Source organism: Cynocephalus volans, chromosome 8 (assembly GCF_027409185.1).
Source record: "Cynocephalus volans isolate mCynVol1 chromosome 8, mCynVol1.pri, whole genome shotgun sequence".
Taxonomy (NCBI): domain Eukaryota; kingdom Metazoa; phylum Chordata; class Mammalia; order Dermoptera; family Cynocephalidae; genus Cynocephalus; species Cynocephalus volans.
The window spans coordinates 2446451-2470730 of record NC_084467.1 but is presented as its reverse complement, the minus strand read 5'-3'; the positions used below and the strand labels follow the sequence as shown (position 1 = coordinate 2470730).

Genomic DNA, 24280 nt, shown 5'->3' with positions numbered 1-24280 from the left:
AGCTCATGTTGTTTTCCATTTTGTTGCTGGAGGGGAGGGATTTGTTTTGCCTCTGGCTGTGAAAGTTCCAAAATAATTGTTCACTCCTTATTAAGACCTCTAGCAAAGAGCTCTCAGCCACCCCGGCTGGGCGCGTCCAGGGCTTCACACCCTTGACTCAGGGTGTTCTTTCTAGGTTAGCCGCATCTCCCTGGTCACACCTGGAGACTATGACCACTCTGCAGAAACAGCCAGTGGAGATGGCCCACCAGGGTCCGCCAGGCTCTTCCCCTTTGGGACCTCAGTTGGGATCACAAGGTCACGCAGGGGATGCCCCGTGGCCTTCAGCTCATGGTGGGGCTGCCCCCAGCTCAGTTCTGCCCTCCTTCCTGCTCAGAGAAGGAGGCTGGAGAAGCCTCCTCCAGATGCCCGGGCTGGCAGGTCACGGGGAGCGAGACCAGACAACCAGGCACGCGGATCAGTCCTTCCGTCCCCCGGCTGGTGTGTTCCCTCTCTCTCTGGTCGGCAAGCTCCAGAGGGTCAGGACCACATCACGGGCCCTGGACTTGGCAGGGGATCGGGAGACTGGGGTCTGAGCCCCCCTGTCACCACAGCTGTCTGGTTCCAATCTTTGTAGAAAACAGGCAATCAGTGTCAGCTCTTGCTCCCTCACAGCCCAGGATTAGGATCCGAATGGGACTGGGAGAGACGTTGAAAAGCACAGAGGGAGGGGCCGCTGGACCCCCCGGACACTCTGCCGGTCCCCTCCCCAGGTCTCCGCTGGGCTGGCTCCAATATCACCCCCTCAGTGTGAGGCCCCCAGCCCCAGCACTCCCCGCTGCCCACTGGGCATTTAGCCTGTGGACCCCCTGGGGTTATTCTGCTCCCTGAATGGGACAGGAGCTCCAGATAGGGGCAGAGACACGGTCTGACTGATCTGCCAGTGTCGGCATGGCGCGGTGCAGGGTGGCACTTGACAGATGTTTCCAGACCCAGGGTCTGCCTGGTCAGGCCCCTCCCTCTCAGCCTTCCCCTCCACCCGGGCAGGGTGTCTGAGCGCCCAGCTCCCAGGGACGAGACTGTTGTGTTTCCCTGTTTTTTAAGAGTAAGAAACTTTCAAACTCCCTGATCTTCTCTCGCAGGCATGTCTGAACTTGGGCCCAACCTCACCCAGAGGTTAGTGACTGACATGCAGCCTGGGCTTCGGCGTGGAGATAACCCGTCCCACTCGGAGCAAGACCTCCATCCCGCTGGTATTTCCCACAATATCTCCCGGAGTCTGTGATTAAACGGGTGGAAATGCCGACAAGATTCGACTTGTGCTTGGGGGGGAAAGGCTCCCTCTCTTGAAAATATGCACACAGCACCCTCTCGCCTCACCCGGCGGAGGCAGAGCCTTGCCCAATCCCATGCCAGGGCCATGTGGAACTTTCCACACCTCGCACCAGAGAAACGTGCCCCCAGAAGCCCCACTTGGCTGCCCAGACATGTGTCTGCAGGACCGCGAGGCCCGAGGCCACCCTGCCGTCCCGCCTCCACACAGCTGCCGAGATGAGCCGGGCCATGGCCTGGACCCCAGAGCACTGCAGAGGGGGCCCAGTGGGGTCTCCAAGTAGCCCGCCATATTTCCCAACCCCCCAGGCTCTGCGGTGTGACCCATGAGAGACAGGTGGCCACAGTACGCACAGACTTAATTTAACCACAAGGGCCCAGGCCCTCCCATCAGGTGCCGAGAGCCTGGAATGAAGGTGGGCACCCCTCATGCCAGCTGCTGTCCGCCTGGAGTGCCACCCCTGCCTGCAGCCCAGAACCCAATGCAGGTGTCCACACGTGCACACTCCCCCAAGCCTGCCCTGCCCATCCGTCTGTCCATCCTGCAAGTGCTAATCTGGCTCTGCCTGTGCCAGCCTTGGGCACGGTGTTGAAGACATGTCGCTGAGGAGACCAAGAAGGAGGGCTGAGCTGAGCATGGGGGCCGTGACGAGCATGGGGGTCATGATGAGCATAGGGCATGGGGAAGGTGAGGTGGTCCCGGGTGTGCCACTTCCCACAGCCCTCAGCAAGAAGGGGATGAGTGAGCTGGGACCCAGAGCTAGAGGAAAAGGCCCCAGGAACCAGAGACACAGCTGTACCCCACTCGGGGATTGCCCAGCCCCCGCTCTGCAGTCCTTTCCCAATTAGTGGGCTCTAGAGTGGACAAAGGGTCCGATGCAGCCCCCCGTGAGCTGGACCAGCTCCCACACAGGCCATTCATAGCTTCCACACAGTTTTCTTGGGCTCCGCCATCCCAGGCACCCTCCAGGTGCTGGGGAGCAGCAGGAGACACACAGATGCGGTCCCTGCCCTCCCACCTGAAAACAGCAGAGAAACCAGCAAGCTAGTGTGTCTGGGCCCAGGGGCTCAGGTTCAAAGGAGGTTGAGGGTAAACAGAGCCAGGCAAGGGGGCAAGAGGGGGTGTCCAGGCAAGGGAGGCTACCAGCCCTGCAGGAAGTGACAGATCCTCCGCAGGCACTGGGTGGACGGGGCAGGGGTCCGGGGGTGGGCAGTGATGGTTCCAGGCTGTGGTCCAGCTGGGCAAAGGGCCTGTGGCCAGTGGAAGAGCCGAGGGCCCAAATGCAGCAGGGAAAGGTGGGCAGAGCTCTGGGTTTGAGCAGAGGAGGGACACGGCCAGGGTGGTACAGGGATCCCCCTCTAGCTCTGGAGTTGAGAACATGCAGATAAAGCGGTGGCAGGAGACCCCATGGTTGAGTCTGAGACACGGGATGGGAGCACTGGGCCCCGGGGGTACTCAGAGGCAGCGCAGACAGGATGTTGGGGGTGTCGAGAACAGCTCCGGGGTTTTGGCCCAAGCAAATCGAAGAGTGGATCTCCCGCTAGCTGAAAGGAGGCAGCGTCACCCATCGGGGAGACAAGGGGAGCTCAGTTTGGGTCTAGTAAGTTCAGGTCCCACCAGGCTGGGGCTCAGGGGGACCCAGGCGGGGGACAGAATTGTGGGGACAGAAATAAAACCCAGCCAAGGCGCAGTGTGCACCAGGCACGGGCTGGAACAATCAACCCCTCCCTGTGCCCCACCTGCCCTGCCACTCCCAATTTGGCTCTGTTCTCTCCAAGCCACCTCCTGGGGAACCCTACCCAGACGGGTCCCCAGCTCTCAGCAGCGTCCTCACAGCCAAACCCTCTTCGTCCCTGTCTCTCCCAGCTTCCCGTGCTGCTCCCCCGCGTCCCCTCTAGGCCCGCCTCTGATGCTGGGGCGCAGGGAGCTCTGCTCAGCCTGGCTTCTCCGTGCTCCCTCCGTGCAGTCCCCACCTGGGATGACTTTAAACGCCACCCATGCAGCGGTCTCTGCACTCCCTCCTGCCTGTGCCTGACTGTCAAGCAGCCACTCCAGGCCAGGGCCCTGACTCCTCGCCCACCTCCCATCTTGACCCCCCTCTGGCCTTTTCATGCAGGGCCAGCCTCCAGATGAAACCTCAAACCCTCGATCTTTTCCTTGAATCCTTTCCTGCCTTTACTCTGAAAGTCACCTTCAAGCTCCATCCCTCAACTGACCACCTCCCACCACCTCCACTGACATCCCCAGCCCGGAGCCCTCAGGTGGCCACTCCCAGGCCCCTCAGCAGCACTGGACGCCCCGCCCTCCCTCCTGCGGCTGCAGCAGCTCCAAGCTCTCCCCCCGCCACCTGCGGGCATCTGAGCACGACACAGCCACAGCAGCAGCTAGTTCTCACTCCAACGCCCCTGCCCCTGCTACAGTTTTACCCATCTCAGGCCAAAAACCTCAGGGTCGCCCTACCCCTCTCCCTCACCTCCAGCATCCAGCCCGTCAGCAAATCCTGCCCAGAATCCCACAGCGTCTCCGCATCTCACCTGCCCCCACCTGGTCCAGGTGCCTCGGCCCTGCCCTCCTGTGGTCTCTTCCCAGCACTGCAGCCAAGGGTCCTCCTAGACCCACGTCAGCTCCTGTCTGTCTGCCCCATATCCCCATATCCCCCACCACCCCTCTGTCCCCCCCAACACAGTAGGCTCCTGGTGACTATTTCTTGCTGCAGTGACTGGCTTTCCCACCTGCCCTGGAGGCCCCTCCTGCCCAGAGGCTGCACTTTCTGCAGGGATGGAGCGGGCGGGCTGCTCAACCTTCACACACACACATTCACTGACACCCACCATGCCGGAGGGATGGTTTCTCTCCTGAGCCTCTGAGCCTTGAAAAACAGTGGCCCAGGGAGGAGGCTGTTGTGAACCGGAAACCCAGGAAATCGGGGGGTTCCTGCCCCATGAAGTCAGTCCCAGGTGTTAGGGGACAGCGCCCGGCTCCGACGTCTCCACCCTCCCTCATATCATCCAGACAGGCCTCACCAGCCTGGCTGTCATCTCCTCCTGCACTATGAGCAGGGCCTGTCACCTGCTGCAGGTGGGAAGACTGAGCCCCACCACGGTGTCACCCCCGGGGGGTGGGTGCTGAACCACTCCAGTTAGTGGGAGCTGCAGATTCAGAATGTGGCATCATTTGGCCAAAGCCACCACGAGGGTGATTCCGTCTTTGACGCGGAGGGAGGCATGGGAACAGAGATCAGCAAGGCCAGGCTTCTCCGCGCCTCCGTCCGCAGGCTCATTCGGCTAGGACAGCAACGGGGCCGCAGCTCCCACGGTGTCCCCACAGCTCGGTGCCCTGTGCAGCGGGCATCATGGGTAGCACCATCCCACTTACAGAGAGGAAAACCGAGGCCCAGGAAGGAGCATCGCACCCCAAAGACACAGCTAGTTGGTGCCAGAGACAGACATTGAGCCCGGCCCCTGCTGGGGTGCATGAGGCAGGCAGGAAAGCCAGCCCAGGGCTGGAAAGTCATCCTGCACCTCAGACGCTGCTTCCCAGGGCCAGGCCTGCCCAGCGGGCTCCTGCGGCTCTTCCACTCTGGCAGTAGCAACAAAGGCCAGCGGGCGGGATAAACCCGTCAGCTCCAGGACACGCCTATCTGTCCATTCTGGGCGTAAGACACCTTGGGCCAAATACCACTTTCTTTTTAGGGGTGGGGGAGGGCGGCCAGTGCAAGGATCGGAACCCTTGACCTTGGGGTTGTAACACTGTGCTCCAACCCACTGAGCTAACCGGCCAGCCCCCAAATACCGTTTTCTCTCATGCAATATTTTCATGCAGAGGGACAAGGTCATGAATGCTCTCTCTCAAGCATAAAAACAGGGAAATTGAGTCACTCACCCAGATTAGGATGACCCAGACCAGCCCACCTCCCCCCTAGGGGGAAGGGACTTTGGAGCCATGCTGGTTCTGGCATCGCCTCTGTCTGCCCCTGGCACTTGACTTAACAAATAAGACGTGCTCAGTGGACACTCGCTGACAGAATGAGCACAAGCCACACTTACCCTGGGTCTAAAATGAAACAGGGTGATGACGTGGCTGGACATTGCTGGTCCCCAGGGCATGGGCGGCGGCAGCAAGGGTGGACACCAGTGGCCCCCGAGGGGAGTGACACTCCATGGCCCTGGGCAGTGGGTCTCTGCCTCCCACCCACCTCCTGGGACAGGCGCCCGCACAGTAGCTGCTTTCAACCTCGGCCGAATCCTCCCGCAGGGAGTTATACTGTGACACCCACTCCTCTCAAGGGGAAGACGTGCCTGAGTCCATACATCCCCAGGCTTCTTGGCTGGCTGAGCAGGGACACTGGCCTCCAGACCAGGGGCTCCCAGCTCTGCCTTGGGTTCCAAGCGTGACAGCCGCACACCCCGGCGGCCAGGAGACAGCCCCTCCCAGCTCAGGCACCACCATGGGAGTCGCAGGCCTGCGGTGCATTTCCAAGAACGACGCGTTGGCAGATAAATGAGTCAGTGCATGAGTGGGTGGTAGGCAGACAGGGGTGGGAGGACACCCCCGCCCCGCGGCAGCAGTCTTCCACACCGGGTTGCATGCTTCAGATAAAAGGGCTTCAGAGAAAAAGGTCGGGACAGGCGTGTGGAGAGGCCATGGTGCTACCAGACTCGAGTGCACAGAGCCAGCGCCCGGTCAGGCTGTGTAGATGGGTCACCCATACCCCTTACCCACCCTCTGGGCCACACGCACACTGCCACCCTTCCCACGGGCTTGCCTGGGACACACACCCACAGGCACAAACATGCATGTCCACATCCCAACATTCACACCCATATGCACAGGAAGACACACACGGTCACTTACGCGCATATGCACCACATACCATATCACACAAACACACCGGCACTCATGCACCCACCCCAGCCTGCACCCACACGCATACACGTGTGCACACATACACCTGTACATGCAACCTGCACCCACACACCCATGACAGCACCCATATTTACACGTATTCTCACCTGCGTGTGCACACACGTTCACACTCAGACACGCGCACTCACATAGACACGCCCATACCACCCCCCACATGCACACACATTCTCACTCACATGCATGTGCACACCCTAGCATGCACACTCACATAGACACACCTGTGTGCATGCACAAACGCGCATGACTCTCTAACAAACACATGTGCTCTGACCACACTGCCCAGAGCCCGCAGCTCTCCAAAGGCCCCCAATCCCCAGGTCTTTGTGACCATGCACTTATGGCTCCTGTCCTGGGCTGGCAGAGCTTGGGGACACCTGGACTCTGCCTGCTGCCAGGTGTCCTGCACAGCACACACACAGCAGCCCACTCTACCTACCTCCCTGAGGGAGACAGCCGTGCATGGAGCAGCCGCACCAGCTTCCACCTGCTTGATTGGCAGCCTGGCACCTGCCCGACCCCGGAGATCTGGCCAGCCTGGAAATGAGCCCAGGTCCCTGGGGTTCAGGCTGCAGGAGCCAAGCACAAGCTGTGGTCCCTTCCTTTCCCTCTGCCAGGCAAGCCACCCCTGTGTGAGGGAGCAGCAGGAGGCCCGCGGCCAGCTTGTGGTAAGTCCTTGACCCAGAGCTCAGACCCACACCAGATGAGCCCACAGCAACGAGAAACACCTCCTGCCACCACCGCCAAGTGAGCAAGCTCCCAGGTGAGGATGCTCTCGGGCCTGGGAGCAGGGCGGGGCAGCTTCACACACAAGACCCAAGAGGAAAGACGACTCTGGGGGACGCCGCGCTCCTGGAAACTGGGGCAGGGCAGAGCAGCTCAGAGACCCTGACCCCCAAAGCTAGGAAGCATCAGATACCCCCAACTCACAAGGCAGAGGCACTGTTCACCCAGCTGTGATCAGACACCGATCCAGCCTCCTTGCCCTGCCTCTGTCCCCGTCCAGCCTGTGGGCGCTGGTCTTCGGAGCTACTCCAGGATGGGCAGGCGTCTCCCGAACCTGCCCTTCCTCCACACCTCCCTTTCTGCCGCTGGTCTGTCCAATGGGCAGCAGGAGCCCAAGCAGGGAAACAGGCAGGAGAAAGCCCCTCTGAACTGTCCACCATGGCAAAACCCCTACCAAAGTCCCCCCCCCGGAGGACGGACACGGGTCCTTCGAATAGATCCTGAGAAGGGCGCATCCCCTACCGTGGCGAGGTGGCGCATCCCCTACCGTGGCGAGGTGCCGCATGGGGTCACTGACGTACAGCATGGTCGGCGCCGGAGGGTCTGCACACGCCGGGGAGCTGGTGTGCCGCGGGATGCGGCATGTGTCTGGGTGGCCGGAGAGGGAAGGGGCAGAGTTGCGGCCACACAGTGGGGTGGACTGAGGGGGAGAGGCCCCGTGGCTAGGGAGGCGGGAGCCAGGGGTGCTCCAGAACGTGTGGGCTGTTTGTTGGCATTTTCGCTTTTCCCATCTCCCGAGTTCTGTCAACTCGCTGCATCTAACAACAAACCGGCCCACCCTCCAGTCCTCATGACTATTCATCCAAGCCCAGGGCAGGCCTCAGCTTGCCCACGGATGTGTTGGACCGCACCACGGAGGCTGCGCGGGGAGCGGCGGGGATGCCGGGTCAGGGCTGGCTCCACAATTAAACCCCACCCCGGGCTCCTTCTGAGACGCCGCCAGGGAAGGCTCTGGGGGCCACGGCCCCTGCAAGCAGCCTCCGCCCCTGAGCACAGAGCGGTAGGCAAGGCTGGGCCACTCAAAGGGGAGCAATGGTGCCGCTGCCCTTGGCGACCCAGGTGGAGCAAATTTCCCTCCTGCCCAGGAACCTGGTGGTCCACTGGGGACCCCCAAGGGCCAAATGGAGAGGAGAGCTGCACAGGGAGGCTTGTGTCCCTGGACCTCAGGGAGCAGGTGACGGGGATGAGCCATCTGCCAGCCCAACGCGGGGGGTTGAGTCAGAGAAGCTGAGCCCTGCCAGGCTGCACTGACCTCGTCCCTGCTTTTGCCAAGCCTCCAGAAAACAAGGAATGGCTCTGCCACCAAAGAGGAGACTAGAGGGACTGCTCGGCCCCTTATCACAGCCACTGATCCCCCAGCAACCCCCAGGGTCTCCACAGTGGTGGCCTTTCTCGTAGGACTTTGCGGTGGTTACCAGCACTCCCTTTCTGGGGGCATACGAATCCATTTTATATTAACCGTCTTGGTGCAAAGTTGCCTGTGGAGGAGTGGCCTGAGACCTCCCTGGAGCAGGCTGGCATCAAGGACACACAAATCCATCCCAGGAAACTGGATGTCGGGACCTGAGGTTTCCAAGCCCTCAAAGCACAGCAACTTCAGCCCCACTACAAGAGCTTAAAAATCTGCAAGGAGCTGAAAACAGCATAGAGACTACCCTTTTCTTCCAACCCTTTCTTGCCAAATCCCAAACCACCTTCAGCCTCCCCAGGAGCTGGCAGCTGCCGGGCTCAGCGCAGAGGGAGGCTTGGTTTACGGTCACCCAGCCCGTGGACTCGCCCGGCCCCGCTGCAGCCAGGGCGAGGGAGAGAGGACAGCACCACGCGTGAGAGGACAGGCTGTGCACGGCCAGCCCCGCCACCTGGACCCTCATGGTCTCCGTGCAGCAGCGGCTGCTGGCACCCAGCAGGCAGGTCCGCATCACTCCCAGCAAGACCACTGAAAAAGTAAAGCTTTGCTTGTCAGACAAAGGTTCAGGAAAGAGGTCTTTGGGGATACACCCCACAGGGGTCTGGAGTGGGGCTCAGGTGGGAAGTTCTGGAGGGAGCAGAGCCCCCTTTCAGGGAGGTCCCGCAAGCCCCAGGGAGAGCCTGTTGTCAACAGGCTCCTGCGGGATGTGGCTGGCTTCGCTTTGGAGGAGCACTGGGGGGGGAGTGCTTTCAGCTTTCCGAATTTGGGACCCCTCTCAGGCTGGGGAGGCGGGCTGGATGGAGGGACACTCAGAGCCAGGTCGGAGAGCGGGAAGGGCCCGGGGTGATCCCCCGACCCCACAGACATTGTGTGATGTTCGGCAGCTCCCTGACCTCACCCATCAAAGAGGCAGTCGATTGAGGACAGACTCAGGTAAGACTCAGGCAGGTGCCTGTGCACCACCAGGGTCGGCACGGAAGTCGGCCGTCATCCTAATCATGCTGATTTCATAAATAGCCAAAAGGGGAACACAAAGGAGGAAGAATTCCAGGTGTAAAAGACGGCAAGAGCCCTGCCCGCGGGGACCAGCACCGCCCCACGCCGGACACCCGGGTTCCCGCCAGCTTGGGCTGCACATTTTGGCTGGCACACACCCAAAGACACCGGCCTCTGCCCCACGGCAGCAGGCAGCACCGGTGCCTGTGCATTCTCCCAAGGTCACGGCTATTCAGAGGGCAGAAGGGGTGCGGGAGGCTGTCCCCTCTCAGCGTGGCCCCTGGCTGCTTTCTCTAGGTGGCCTCCCAGACCGTCCCCTGGACACCTGCCCTTCTGCCTCTGACTCACTGGGGATTCCACCCTCTGGCCACTTCCGCCAGACCCTCAGCAGCAGCAATAAGGTGGGAGTCAGTTTTTCCGCAACCATGGGTGACTCCCCAGCACCGCAGGCACAGGAGGGGTAATTTGCCAGAAGGAACAGGGTAGCTGCATTTCCTGAGCACCTGCCATGTGTCACAGTCCCGGCTGGGTAGGCACTGTGTTCCACCCATGTGGGGACCACGGGCGCTTCAGCAAGGCTTTGAGACCTGGGGCAGGCTGGAGTTCAGTGCTGTGCAGCCCCCACGTCCCTTGTCACCATTGAGGCCTGTCTACAGAAGGGCTGGCTGCAAGCTCACCAGTGGTGGAGAGCGGGCTGGGGGTCTGGGAGCTGACCACGGCAGGCTGAACCCATTCCCTGCCCCCCAGGCTGGACCTCCCGCCCACCCTCCTCTGGCTGCAGACCTTCTGGAAGGAAGCTGTGTTCTTCCCCCCTCCACCCACCTGCCCCCTCTGGGACTGGCTCCCGGGGGCGCACACATGACCACACTCTTCCTTCTCCCAGGCCTGGGGAGAAATGCCCCTCCCCAAAGCCAGGAAGACCTGTCCTGGGTGACCTCTGGGCTCTCAGGCCCCCAAGTGTCTGGAGGTTCTAACCCCAGGCATCTGTCGGCTGCTCAGCTCCCTGTGGGCCCAGGGGCGGACCAGCCAGCCAGCCTCTGCCCCTGACTCTTACAGCCCCGCCTCCCCCACCCATGCCCACCTGCCCACAACAGCTGTCGCCAGAGAAAGGCGCCAGGAGAGGCGGGAAGGAAGGGGGGTGGGGGAGGCACAGGCTCAGGCCTGCAGGAGGCTCTTGGGGTGGGGAGGGGTTGGACCCTGAGCACCTGCCTCTCTTTCCTCTGTGTCCCCCGGCGTCTTCCCTCCCTTTGTGGTGGAGCTGGCTGGGGAGGGGGTTCTTCAGGCTCCCAGCGCCCTGCCCTCATTTTGTCCAAGGGGGTGCTAAGACTCAGAGGGGAGGGGGAAGGCACGTGCCCAAAGCCCAGGCCCAGCGCTTTGCACGGTGGAGCTCCAGGGCAACAATGAGGATTCCTGCTCCCAAGGTCGTGCTGCCCACCCGCCACCTCCTTGTGCTTACCATGGAGGGCTTCACCTTCTCCACGCTGTGGCAGGGGCCTCCGGGGCCAGGGGAGACCCCTACCCTGACCAACACCATCCAGAGCCCCTTCAAGCCTTCCCCTTGTTGGGACACCTGCCAGGGCCCCAGGAGGGCAGGGCTGGGCCAGTCCTGGTCACCCCCTGCCCGCGGCCTTTAGCCTTGGCTCCTCCGCCTGCGAGGGCAGGGGCCCATCAGGCTGTCCTCCCCTCTCCTGCAGACGGGGACCTGCTTTAGAGCAAGGTCACTGTAGCCAGCTGGGATCTGCTGGGATGGTGGGAACCAAAGGTCACCGCGGAGGGCCAGGAGCTGCACGTGCCAGAAGCGAGGCCGGCTCTGGGGCTGGGGGGCGCCAGGCCCTCCGTGGCTCCCTGTCCTGGTCTCTGTGGGGACGGGGACGGCTTTCTTAAGCACAGCCTCCTCCCTGCGTGTCCCTCACACCCAGTATTTGTCAGGGGCTCCCTACGGACGGGCACCACCTCGAAACCCTGGGGGACTTTGATCCTCTCAGCAGCTCCATTTTACAGACAGGGAAATGGAGGCCCGGAAGAGTTAAGTAACTCTCCGAGGGTTGCCCTGCTAAGAAGTGCAGGCATGGGCTCTGAACCTGGGAAATCCGGCTTCAGAGCCCCCACACCCGCTGCGGGCTCCTGGACTCTTTGGGCCATCCCAACCGTGTGGCCTCAGTGACTGCAAGCCTGCTTCCTGCCGTGGCCACATGGAACTCACGGTCTCCACAAGAAAGTCTGTGGCCTGGGGCTCCTCCAAGGCCAACTGAAGCCCCAGCTACTCCTGTCCTGGCTCCTTTCTCTTTTTCACCGCCTAACTCAGCCTCCTCACCGGGGCCAGGTGGCAGGAGGCTGGTCTGAGGCCCGAGGGACTGGGCAGAGCTTGCACCTGGCACCCAGGAGGCTATACTGTCCCCAGAAGGGCTCTCTGCTCTGACCTCATCACCCCAGCTTCATGAACAAAGACACGGTGGCTCAGAGACACTTGAGGACTTGAACCTACCAGATCTGCCTGTTTCCTGGTGGCCACTGAGTGGTGGCTGAGGGCATCCCCTATGGCCAGCGGACACTACCCAGGACCCTGTGTCCGACAGGAACCAATCTTTCCATTCAAGATAGGAGGAGACCCAAGGCTCCCAGACACGGAAGCACCTGCCGCCACAGAGGACTGATGTCCCACCCACTCAAGGACTGCACCAGCCTGAGCCATGCCCCTTTGCTGGAGGAGCCTCACGACCCAGTGGGGGAGTGACCCCAGAGCATGAGAGGGAGACGCCCTTCAGTACTGAGGGGCAGACGGCCAGAGCGAGCCACTGTGGGGTGGGTGGGGGCACCTGGACATGTTTCCATGGGGGCACTCAGGAGCCCCCACCCCAGCATCACCCCAGAGCCAGGTCCTGGTCCCCAGTCCTCAGCAGCACAGCTTCCCTGCCCGCATTGTCTCGCACCTGTGGCTGCTGTGAGGGTCAGGTGGGGTAGGGCAGGCCAGCTCGTGGACCAGAGGCTGCTATCACGAGGGGGCCGGGCCCTGGGGCAGGATGAAGCATGCAGAGGGGAGGCCTGGCTCTCCTGCCCCAGGCCCGGGCCAGCCTTGCTTCCAGGGAATTCCCACCTCCATGAACTGAGCTTTGCACCCAGGAATTTGGTACGTGGCTTTTACTAGGAGGCGTGTCGGTACCTGACAGAATCGGCCGTCATGTTGTTGATGAGGTCCAAGACCCCACCCTCGTTGCCACATGGCTGGGGAGTGGCATGTCCCAGCAGGAGGGCTCAGGAGCACCCCAGCCCCAGCACACTCAGCACTGGGCATCCTCCACGGCTGGGGGCAGGCAGACACATCCCACCCACAGGAGCTCAGAACTGCCCCCTGTGCCTCCCCAAGCCCGGGACCCCCTCGCAATGCCAGGCTCTCTTCGGAGTGGGCTGGGCAGCTGGGAGTAGCGGAGGTGGCTTCTGGAACTTGGGAGACAGACCTCCTGCAAGTCTTGGCCCAGTGGTCCAGCTCCTGTCCCTCCAGAATGGAAGACACTGATGTGCAGGAGGGGACTTGCAAGGGGAGGGGTTGGGACCTTTGCTTCCAAGGAGCAGTCGGCAGAACGGGGAATGTTTCGAAGGGAGAGGGGAGAGGACACAGTTTCACCTTCTCACCCTGGTCCAGGGTGACACTACCCAGCCCCATCCCAGGCCCATCCTTCTAAACATCTGCCTCAGTTTCCTCACCTGTAAAATGGGAATATAACAGGTGCTGAATGCTGGTGAGCTCTTTCCACCAGGACAGTCTCCCGAGCAGGGGCAGGAGGCCAGGGGCAGGCAGTCAGATCGCTTGGATCTGGTCTGAGGGGTTTCTCAGAGGAATGGACATCACGGGGTCTCACTGCCTGCCAGACCTGCACACACCCCAGGGCTGCGGCTGCCCAAGGAGGTGCCTTCTCCTAGCCCCACACAGGCCAGTGGGCTGTGCCCCAGCCCAGCATCCGAGACAGAGACGGAACGGAGGACGCAGGGGCCCCTCCTGCCTCCTCCCCCACCCCCGCTTCACTCCACTCACTGGGCCTCCCCCATGGCCCCCACTGTTCACCAGGTGCCCAAGGTGGCCAGGTCACCCACATGTGTGCCCCGGGGCCCTCTGTTCTGATATGTATCTTCTGCTCAGCTTGGGCCTTGTTTTCTCTCCTGCGCTTAGCAAAGTTCTTCCGACAAGTCCCCACCCGAGGAAGCCCTGGGCCCTCGCCCACCAGCCTATGGGCAGACCCAGCAGCCCAGTGATCCTGTGGGGATTCCCAGGGAGATGACCGACCGCAGGGGAGGGCACGGAGGACTTCAGGCCTCGCCAACCCCCCAGGGCCAGGGGACCTTGCAGCCCTGCTGTGTGTGTTACCCACCTGCCATCCACCTGCTGACACAACCAGAGCCTGGCAGTGGGTGGCTGGAGAGAGACAGGGACAAGGCTCCCTCCAGGATATACGGCCTGCAGGACCGGCTCCTCCTCCAGCCCCCACAGAAGGAGGTAGCACCCCAAGACAGAGCATCGGGGCCCTACTGCTCCTGCCTGCCCCACTTCCAGTCCCCTTCTTGTGGAAATAGCATCTCAATCTTCCTTTGGGGACCCTTCCCCACATCTCAGTCCCTGTGGTGGGGGGAGCCAACTCCAGTCCAGTGGATAAAGGACAGGGCCATGGGACCTAGGCCACTCAGAGGCACAGGATGGCTCAGAGATGGGTATACGAGCACATGCAGATGCACAAGAGGCAGACCTACTGGGCTATGTGGAAAGAGGGATCCCCTCTCCACAGGGATGGGGGATGCTGGTGGATCCTTGTACCCTTCACCATGACAGAAGAGGCTGCCTATGAGCACCAGCACCCCAGGGAAAAGCAGGACAAGAGATGGAGCTAGGTAGCTACGGAGCACCTGGACCCAGCCATGCCTAAGTTCTTCCTACCTCCAGACTCAGTGGTACCTGAAGTCCTTCCTGCACTTAGATCCAACTATGCCTGAAACCCCTCCTACGCCTGGATCCAGCCACACCTGAAGCCCGTCATACTCCTGAATCCAGCCACACTCGAAGCCCTTCATACACTTACATCTAGCCATGCCTGAAGCCCTTCCTACCCCTGGATGCAGCCACGCTGGAATCCATTCCTTCCTCTGGACTGACAGTCACATGAGCTGATGTATTTCTTACTTTGCAATGTGAAGTGTCCTGACAAGCCCACAGCAGAAGCTGTACACTCGAGAACCTGCTCTGGTTCTGCCAGGCTCCCAAGACAGGCCAGGCCGCGTTAACTACCCCACCCCCAGACCGCTGCAGAGGGCAGCCCCAACTCACCATGACAGATGTGGTCATGCCCTGCAGGTGGAAGACATCCATGCTGGCCTCCACACCGCTCATGGCTTCATTATCCCCCCGGCTTGACTGGGGAAGGTCAAAGTAGGTGCTGTCTGGCTCCCTGGGCCAGGAAGAGGGAAACAGAGGCTGTCAACCCCCAGCCTGGGCGCCAGCCACAACCTCCCAGGCCCAGAGCTTGAGGCTGCCCACGACTCCTGGTGAGGCCCAGTCCCGCTTCCTCCCACCTCCTCCCCATCCTCTGCCTGCCCCTCCAGGGCTGCTGTGAGTGCCAGGGAGGCCTGGCCACACATGGACTCTCTCCCTTGGACCTCTCCTAGCCATGACCCCTCCTGAGAGCTACCCAAAGGAAAGATTCTGGATTCTGGATCCTGTGTCCCCACGAGGAGGCCCAAGGCAGCTGTCCCCTTACCTTCTCCCTCACCCAGCCCTGCCACCAAGCCAGCTGATGAGTGTGGCCCAGGCTAGTCCAAGAGCAGCGCGAGGCCACCCCTGCTGCTCTGGTCCCGTCAGCCCAGCCAGGGTGGATGAGGCTAGCCCAGGTCCAGCCCAGGGCCGCCCCCTCCTGCTCGGGCCAGCCGGAGGACATACTCACAGAGAGCTCCAGAGGTGCTCGAACGTGGTCCCCTCGTCAGGGGAGGGGGAGGAGGACTGGGCCATCTTCTCCCAGGCTGGCCCTGAGGGCAGCTCACTCTGGAGGGAGGAAAGAGGGACACGTGGGTGCTTTGGAGAGCTTGGCCTCCATCTTCCCCTGGCAGGCGGGCAGGGGGCTGACGATGACGTCGCAAGGATGTCCTCAGGCACTGGCCTGGCGGCCCCCACCCCACCCTCCACATACCCTCGCCTCTCTCGTTTCATCCAGCCTATTCCCCTGCAGGAAACCAAGGCCCAGGTGGGCTGCACGGGAGCTCGGGCTGGAGACAGGCTGGCCTGGATTCAGACGGGCTGGGGTGGTCTGGGGGGCAGAAGCTTCCCAGAGCTGCCACTTGGAAGTGGGGATGACAGCAGCACACCTTCCTGGGCTGCTGCAGGCCCTCTGGAGAGGAGATTTAGTCTTCCAGGTGGCCGGGTCACGATAAACGTGTGAGGACACGTGGCACGGTCTTTATTGGTATGAACTGTGTCTCTGGATTTGGCCCAAGGGGCTTGAACCAGGCCTGGGGGCTCCCCGATGCCCGAGGACCTGGGGGTGATGTTCGGCATGTGTAGGGGATGCCCCAGAGGGGGGCCGAGCCCCAGGTCTGAGTGCTGCTGTGCACAGACTGTTGTGGCGCACCGACGGCCTTCCAGCCGACCCCGCAAGGGAGGCCGAAAAACTGCTGTTCCTGGAGCCGCTCCCCATGTGGTGGTTCCTTCTCCAAAGGCGATGCCCAGGGATTGAGGTGCCCGGACCCGCTGGTCTTTGACCCCACCATTGCCTCCCCTGAGAACCTCTGTGCCCAGCTCCCATCCCACAGTGGCCCCGGCCACCCAGGAGGAGGTGGTAGTGACCAGCCGGGCACAGCAGGGGCACTTTGTCCCACAGTAGGGAGAGGGGCAGGGAAACTGGAGCCTGCCCTGCCCACCGTCCCCCACCCAGGGCGAGGCAATGTCCCCTGTCCTCCTCGGTGGAGCCACAGGAATCAGTTCAGCCACTGCCCTGCAATGCCAGAGCAGGCAGGCCCAGACCTGCCCACGGCTGGTGGGGGCAGAGGGCACGGCCCACAATCTGTCACCTTTGTCCCCAAGCAGGCGGGAGCTGATGGAGGCCTCTGGCATGCTCCCGGGGCTGCCACGTGCCAGGCTGCTGTCCCCGGAGAAGTCACACAAGCTGGGAGGGCGACAACATGGGCCAGGCTGGGCAAGGGCAGATGGACGCCTGAGGGCTGAGGCGTGGCCTGTGAGTGACGACCAGCAGCACAGCAGTTCAGAGAGCACTGGCCATAAGCCAATGCTCCTTCAGACTCAGAGAAGCCTGTGCTTGGACCACTCCACCCACTCCTCAGGGGACTGAGGCTCAGAGTGGTTAAGTGACTTGCCCGAGTCACACAGCCCTAAGTGCAGGAATGAATGACCGAGTCGCTCTTTCTCAAAGTTGGAAATTGGCTTAGTCCCTTTTACCACATGACCCACAAGAGCTTTAACAAGTGGCTGGCCGGTGCTCACATGCAGGTCCCCCATCCTGGGCTGAGCTGCCAAAACCCAGTGGAGCCACATCGGGCGTGGGGCTCACCATTCCAGTAACGTGGAACAGGGCAGACTTGACAGGAAGCAGAGCAGTGCAGGCTGGTTTTGTAGCAGCCGCTGAGCTGAGGATGGCAGGGCCACCAACAGTGGCAGAAGCCACGCTCGCCGCACCCATAGCTGGCCCTTCTGGGCTGAGCAGCAGTTAGTCAGGGTGTCTTCTTGGTACAGGTGGGCTGCGATGGCAAGGGGGCGCACAAAGGGGGACAGGAAGACTGCCAGGGGCCGGCTGGGCCGGGCCGAATTTGCTGAGGTCCAAGAGGACAAGCCTGGTAAGTTTCGCCACCAGAGGCCATTTGGTTTCACTCCCTCCGTTTTGCAGATGAACCCTCCCAAGCCCAGAGATGGAAAGTGACTCGGCTAAAGTCACACAGCAGAAGGACAGCAAAATCCCATCCCTTTACAGCAGCGCTATGCACATGAGCCACGTGGTGTAGACAGCCACAGACAACGGAATATTATTCAGCCGTAAGGAGGAACGAGGCTCTGATTCACACTACAAGGGGGATGAACCCTGGAAACATGATGCTGAGGGAGAGACTCCAGACACAAAGGCCACGTGTCACATGAGTCCAGAGCAGGCAAATCCATGGGGAAAGAAGGCACGTTGGAGGTGGCCAGGGGATGGGGTGACAGGAGGTCACAGGGAGACTGCTAACAGGGACAGGGTTTTCTTCTGGGATGCTGAAAATGTCCAGAACTAGAACGAGGAGGTGCTCAACACTGAATGTGCTAAAGGCCTCGGAATTGTTCTTTGAGATGGCTAATTTTATGTTATGTGAACTTCACCTCAATATAAAAAAATTTTTTAATTAAAAAAAAAAAGAAAAGAACTTGGGAAGAACAGCAACATTTACTCTGTCAGCTGCCAAAAAAAATAATCCATCCCCCAAAGTCCCATCCAAGCTCTCCTTGCTACCTGCTGACATCCCACATTTGGGGGACAGGAATTAGCACTGGGGATCTTCTGGGTCAGGCTGAGGAAGCTGAGGCACCCACTCCCCCAGGCCCTGACACTCCAGCCCCTGGGACCCCTCCCGCTGGAACAGATGGGCAGTGGGAGGCAAGAGCCCTGGACGGGAGTGGGGTCTGGTGCCCCGCTCTTGGGGACACAGCCGCACATCGCCCTTGCACACCCCACCCCACCTGCTTTACCCCAAGTTGCTGGCCTCTCAGACGCCTGCATTGCCCTCAGGCCAGCTTCACTCGGGGACAGGATTGCAGGTGGCTGGCCCCCCGGGGAAGCAAGTGCGATGGCGGGGCACCGAATGAGGTGCTTCCCCAGCCCTTGAGCCCTCACCGCCTGGATGGGTGGACGGAGCTGGGTCGGCTCACTCTGGGAGGTGGCAGGTGCCCAGTGCCCAGAAATCAAGTAGCACCTGAGTCCCAGGGGCCTGGCAGGGAGGTGGGGAGGAAGAGGTTATGGGGTAGCATTTGCATAAAATCTCCATACAACCTCCCATATATTTAAAATCATCTATAGATTTCTCCTAATACCTAATACTATGTAAATGCTATGTGGGTAGTTGTTACACTGTATTGTTTATTTGTGTTATTTTTTATTGTTTTGTGGTTTTCTCCCTGAATATTTTCAATCTGTGGGTGGTTGAATCTGCAGATGTGGAAACCGCGGATAAGGAGGGCTGACTGTATTTCTGATCCTGGGCCTGGACATGGACACTTTCTGTGTTTTCAAATTGGCATCATTTAAACTCTCATTTGTGTGCGTAAGCCACACCCTCCCTTCCCACTGAGCCTACAAACAAAAAGGGCGTCCTATCTCATCGGATGCCCCACCTGCCCTTGTCCCAGCTTTCACACTCACCCGACCTGCAGGACACCGGTCGGCTTTCCCTTCCCTGCCTTAGCACAGAAAGGGGCCAGTGAGAGTGGGGGGGCCACCGCTCCTTCCAGATCCCACCGCCAGCCCTCTTGGGCTCTGCTGCCACCACCAGGAGCATCTCCTGGCACCATGGGCTGGGGGCCAGGAAGGGGCTTCCTCTGGGCCAGAAGTTGGGCCCCCCAAACCCACCCCAGCCCTGTCACCCTGAGGCCTGGGCAGTGGGCTTCCAGCCAGAAGTCCCGGTCAGAACGCATACCCCACAGTGCCCACTCACTCTGGGTATCTGGTGCAGGGCCCAGGAATCTGCATCTTTAACGAGAACCGGGGCAAGTCACAATGACTCTGGGAGAGCCCCTAGAGGGGCACAGCATCATGAAGGCTGACCTTACCACTATGTATGGCCCTTCTGCTGTGTGCACTGCGGGTGGCCAGCCCCCTCCACTGGGGGATCTCCATGCAGCTCCATATCAGCAAAACAAGGATCCAGAAACCTGCCCAAGCTTACTTAAAGGATGCCAAGACACTTGAACCAAGAAGCCACAAAATACCTGATTTCCAGCTTCCCTGGAAAATTCCAAAGCTGAAGGCATTGGGCCCAGCTCCCACAAGGACACTAGTGACAGAGGCACAGAGTAGCTGCCTGTGCTGGATGGGCAGGAGCTCCCGCACACCTGCCTCATGCACCTGGATGACGACTGTCTCTGCAGGTGGCAGGGAGCACCCCCAGCCCACCGGAGCTCAGCACAAGAGGATCAGGAAATCCTCTTGCACAGCCACAGGTCTGGGGGCACAGAGACTCAGGCTCCACCTGGAATCTCCCCCGTTTCTCTCTCTTCTGGGGCGGGGACAGCATATTCCCTTTCCCTACTAGCAGGATCTCAGAGGTGAGAAAAGGAGATGAAATCTAAAACAACTTCCTCTAAATTAAATCCAATTTACTCAACAACCTGCCTTTTAATTTGGAAATGTGTTTAAATGGGAAACACGGCTCTCAGACAAAATAAAAATTGCTTTTGCGAATTCTGCGAATCTTTTTAAAAACCACGTTTCAAGGGGGAAAGAGACCGATTTCTAAGAAAACATTTTAAAAAGGGAATATATAATGAAATTGTAAAATGTAAATGCCTTCTTGGAAATGTAGGTTTTTCAATGAAGATTGAGTTGCTCTAGAAAGAAAATGCGTGCTGGGATCCTGCCCCAGCAACCCCTGAGCCTCAGACAAGTCCCCAGCCCTTGCCAGGCTGGACAGGGCATGGGAGTTCTAGGTCAGACAGTGTAATGAGGACGATCACAAGCCACCCGAGTACCTTCCAACCCAAACCCAGACCTCAGCACGCTCAGGTCTTGGCTCCAGGGCTGCTGCAACTACTGCACCCCAAGGACCTCCAGCAAACATCTGCTACTCAGGGACACAACTGGGGACTTGGCACCAGCCACTGGGGCCCTGCAGTGCCCCACGGAGGTCAGGCAGGGTTGGGAGGGGAAGGATGGAGCCATCCTCCGGAAACCCGCTGCCTAAGCTCCTTCGAGCTGAAAAACAGGCCTTCCGCTGGCTTCTCAGTCTGACTCACTGTGTTTCGCCCTGGGGGGACTCAGCTCACTCACTCTGTGACCCGGTGGGGTGGGTGCTGCTGGCATCCAGTGGGTAGAGAGCAGAGATACTGCTCAGCACCCGACAGGGCACAGGACAGCCACTCATGGCAGAAAATGCGCCAGCCCAGATGCCAGGGGCCCCCGTGGAGACAAGCTTCTAGCTGCTTCTAGCTGGCACCAGCTGGGGGCTGTGCAGGGTCCCAGGCTCACCCCAGCCCTGCCCGAAGCTACCAAGGGGTGGGCAAACCCAAACTTGAGCCAGACCCTGGCCTGCTGCAGGCCTCGCTGCACCACACACATCCCTCTGCATGGGGTGGGTGGGAAATCAGCAGCCCTGAGGGGCACTCTGGCTCTTCCATAGCCTCCCCCTGCCCATCCCACCCAGCCTCGTCTTCCACGGCTTCCCAGCAAGAGCCACAGGCCTCTGAACCCCCTGCCCCACTCTCCACTCTTCCTTCCCTGTCCCCCTTCTCTGTCCCCTATGTCCCCTCCCTGTCCCCTTCCCTGTCCCCACATGCTTAGCTGTGTGCTGCCTCGGTGTTCAGACTTTGTCTAGGCCAGGCCAGGACCCGCCTCCTCCAGGAAGACACTTTCCTTGCTGACTACAAACTCTGAATTCTGACACTCCTTCCCTGACCCTCATCAGCCAACAGGAAGTGGGGACACAGAGGCCCCTTTGACCACGTGGCCCATGTGGTAAGACTTGTTGGTCAGGCAGGATCAGGGGACCCTCCTGTCCTTGCTTCCCCGTCCCCTCTGCTCCTGCCCAGACCTGGGAGAAACAGGGCTCCATAACAACCTCCCATGACCCAGGACCCCCACGATCACCTCCCACCTGCAAGGCCCTGGTCTCAGTGCTCCTATTGCCCACCCTCCCTGGGTGGAACTCCGAGAGAGACAGCGCTGGCCACATCAGCCCATGCACGGGAGAGACAGAGCCCAGATCCACACCCTCCCGCCACCCCAGCAATCCCAAACACCAGCCCTTATGGAGTCAGTAGAGAAAAGCCCAAACAGCTCCACCCTGCCTGCCCGGGGCCCCCCTGACATAACACACCCCGATGCACTTAGCTGAGTGATGGTTACCCTGGTGGCTCCTTTTCCGTCATCCATTTCACCTTTTATTTCAGTAAACCAAGAGGGACTGGAATCTGAAGTGACAAATCAGCCTGAGGCCATCGCAGGAGGGCACCCTCCTCAGCCCATTTCAATTGCCTCTGTGCAGAATGTCCCAGTGCCCAGAAGAGCCCCTACTGGGGCAGAGGGGCCATCACACAGAACAAAGTGAGGCAGGCCGGCCCTCGTGTGCAATGGCAGCTCTTCCATCATGCTGGGCGCCCAGCCTCACTGGGCCTCGGGGGTCTGCCTGCTGCCGCTCCTCTGGTCCAAGGGAACCAAATAGCCTCGAGGAAGGACAAATCCAGCCTCCCCACTCGGGACAGGGTGCACTATGTGAAACAGCTGGAGGTGCCTGATTAAGCTGCCCCCTGTCCTCCTGGGCTGGGCCATGGGAAGGGGGACGGAAGGGGAGGCCAACTCCAGGACAGGCTGGAGGAATTCCCCAGCCGTCATCCTGGTTGCCACCGGCAGTTTCTGTTTGAATTTAATGGTTGGCTTAGCACCCACATGACACATGGAGATGGAGGCGGCCCTCTGACCACGGGGGCTTCCTACACTTCTGGAGGAGACCACGGCCGACCCAACCTCCCCAGTGAAACAAAAACACCCAACACCCTGTGAGACGGGCTGCAGCAAACCAGCCACCTGGGTGGAGGAACTCATATGCAGCCAGGTGAAATAAACTCCCAGGCATCGCAAACCCCCCAAATGGCTGGCAACCCCAGCTGCCTCCCCCACCCCCACGCAGCCCACCACGCATCCCGCCTGGGAAGCCCCTAGCCCGTCCCTTTCTTCTGCGGCACATCCCCGCATCCGGACATCCCAGGGGCCCATCTTACCCTCTGCTGACCTGCCGGGGCCTTCCTCCCATCCCTCTATGCCCCCAGCCCCTATTCGGGTCATGCTGAGACACGTGGCTCCTGCCCCACTGTTTCCTGCCCGGCAGCTCGGTGCTGCCCAGAACACTTCCCAGTTCCCTTGCCCCTCTGTCCTCGCAGCCCACCTCTGCTGCTCTCCGCCTAATGTCGTGCCCTTTCCGTGCCCCATTTCGTGCCCTTTCCGTGTCCCCGTTTCCTCATCTATAAGATGGGGATGATGTTAGGACCTGCTCATAGAAGTGCTGTGTGGAATGAAGTAAGATGGTGCATAAAAAAGCAAAGCACTCGGCAGGGGACACGCTGGTGCTCAGTCAACAGCATGGAGGTGCAACTGAGCCATGGTTACTTAGTGTCAGGTGGGAGCAGCAGAGAAGAAACCGGGCCCGGTCCCAAGGGGTGGGCAGGGTGGGACAGCACTGCCGTGGACAAGGCAGGAAGGTGGGTCCCCGGCTCCTTCTGCGCCCCCCGTACAGTCAGTGCCCGTATCTCACTTCCTTTTTTTTTTTTTTTTTTTCCTGTCTTTTTCGTGACCGGCACTCAGCCAGTGAGTGCACCGGCCATTCCTATATAGGATCCGAACCCGCGGCCGGAGCGTCGCTGCGCTCCCAGCGCCGCACTCTCCCGAGTGCGCCACGGGCTCGGCCCTCACTTCCTTTTTGAAAGCTGCCTCGAGCCTCTCTTTTGCACAGTGCAGTGCATCCAAGGTCTCTCGAGTAATGAGGCAGTTTCGAAATGAGTGGGATCCAACACCCCGTTCCAGTAAAAGCCTGTAGATGTGGTTAATAGATAACCCTGGCTGGTTGGAGGCTAAGTAATTTATGCCTGGCCAGTATTAGGAAGATCACTGGAGAGAAGTCTCGAACCCCAGCCCTGTGGTGGGTGTGGGCGGCAGCCCCTGGGGAGGACCCTGGTGGTGGTGATGGTGTCTAGGTTGGCAGTCGGAGGGGACAGAGCAGAGCCCGGTCAAGGGTGGCTGGCATGGCAGGCCTGAGCCTGGAGATGTGACATGCCACGCGTCCACCTGTGCCTCTGAGGGGGCCTTCCACAGCGGTGCCCAGCCACGTGTTAGAGGAGGCGCCGCTCCAGCTGGAGTGGTGGGTGTCAGTGAGGGAGGTTCAGACCACTATGGAGGGGCAGGAAGAGGACCTGGGACAGCTGGCTGCCGAGGACAGAGGAGGGGCAGGCTACAGGGCTGGAACGAGGAAGAGCTTGGGTCAGAGTGGGTGTCTGAGTGGACACGTGTGTGTGCAGGTGACCAGCACAGGCCTCAGCAGGGCAGGTGGCTGATGAAGCAGGCAGCTGCCTTTCACGGCCTCGCCCAGCCCAGACGCAGCCCACCCACCTGCCACGCTGCCAGGCACCCCGGTCCTTTCCACCTCGGGCCCCCTTTCCGACCCAGGGAGTCACATGCCAGCACACCCTCATCAGAGGTGCCATGTTCATCCTCCAGAATCTCCCTTCTTTACCCCAGGAAGCACTTCTGCTCCTCTGGCCCTGCCCTGGGTGATTGTCCCCACCCAGCCACCTCCTCTGGACAGCCCACATTCCTCCGAGGGAAAACCCCACTCTGATGCAGCCCCGCCTGGCACAAACCCCTCACCCGCCTTGCTCTGGGCTCCTCTCCTCTCTAGGGGCCTAGGAGGCGCCTGCTGCGCTGGTGGCCACATCCTGCCTCTGACCGCCCTGGCCCTGCGATCCCAGAGGACACACCCTGCCAGACACCGGTTCATCTCCTGAACTCGCCATGAGTCCTCATGCAGCCCCCACCCCCAGTCATTACAGCTCGGGCTTCTGCTCAAATGCTCAATCTGGAGCCCAGCGATGCCCCTTCCTGCCTGGAAGTCAGCCACATGGCTGACGTGACTTCACC

At 60.6% G+C, this 24280-nt stretch overlaps 1 protein-coding gene across 3 annotated transcripts in view; it reads right to left on the bottom strand.

The window, feature by feature from the left end:
* Positions 1-24280, bottom strand: part of TP73 (tumor protein p73) — a 75401-nt gene that overhangs the window by 31148 nt on the left and 19973 nt on the right. For all 3 annotated transcript variants that reach the window (XM_063104712.1, XM_063104710.1, XM_063104711.1), the window contains exons 2-3: positions 15350-15447; positions 14737-14857 (exon numbers count right to left, since the gene is read on the bottom strand). In XM_063104712.1, coding sequence (XP_062960782.1) covers positions 14737-14857; positions 15350-15414 — 186 coding nt within the window. In that variant the 5' untranslated portion in view covers positions 15415-15447. The remainder of the gene's footprint in view (positions 1-14736; positions 14858-15349; positions 15448-24280) is intronic.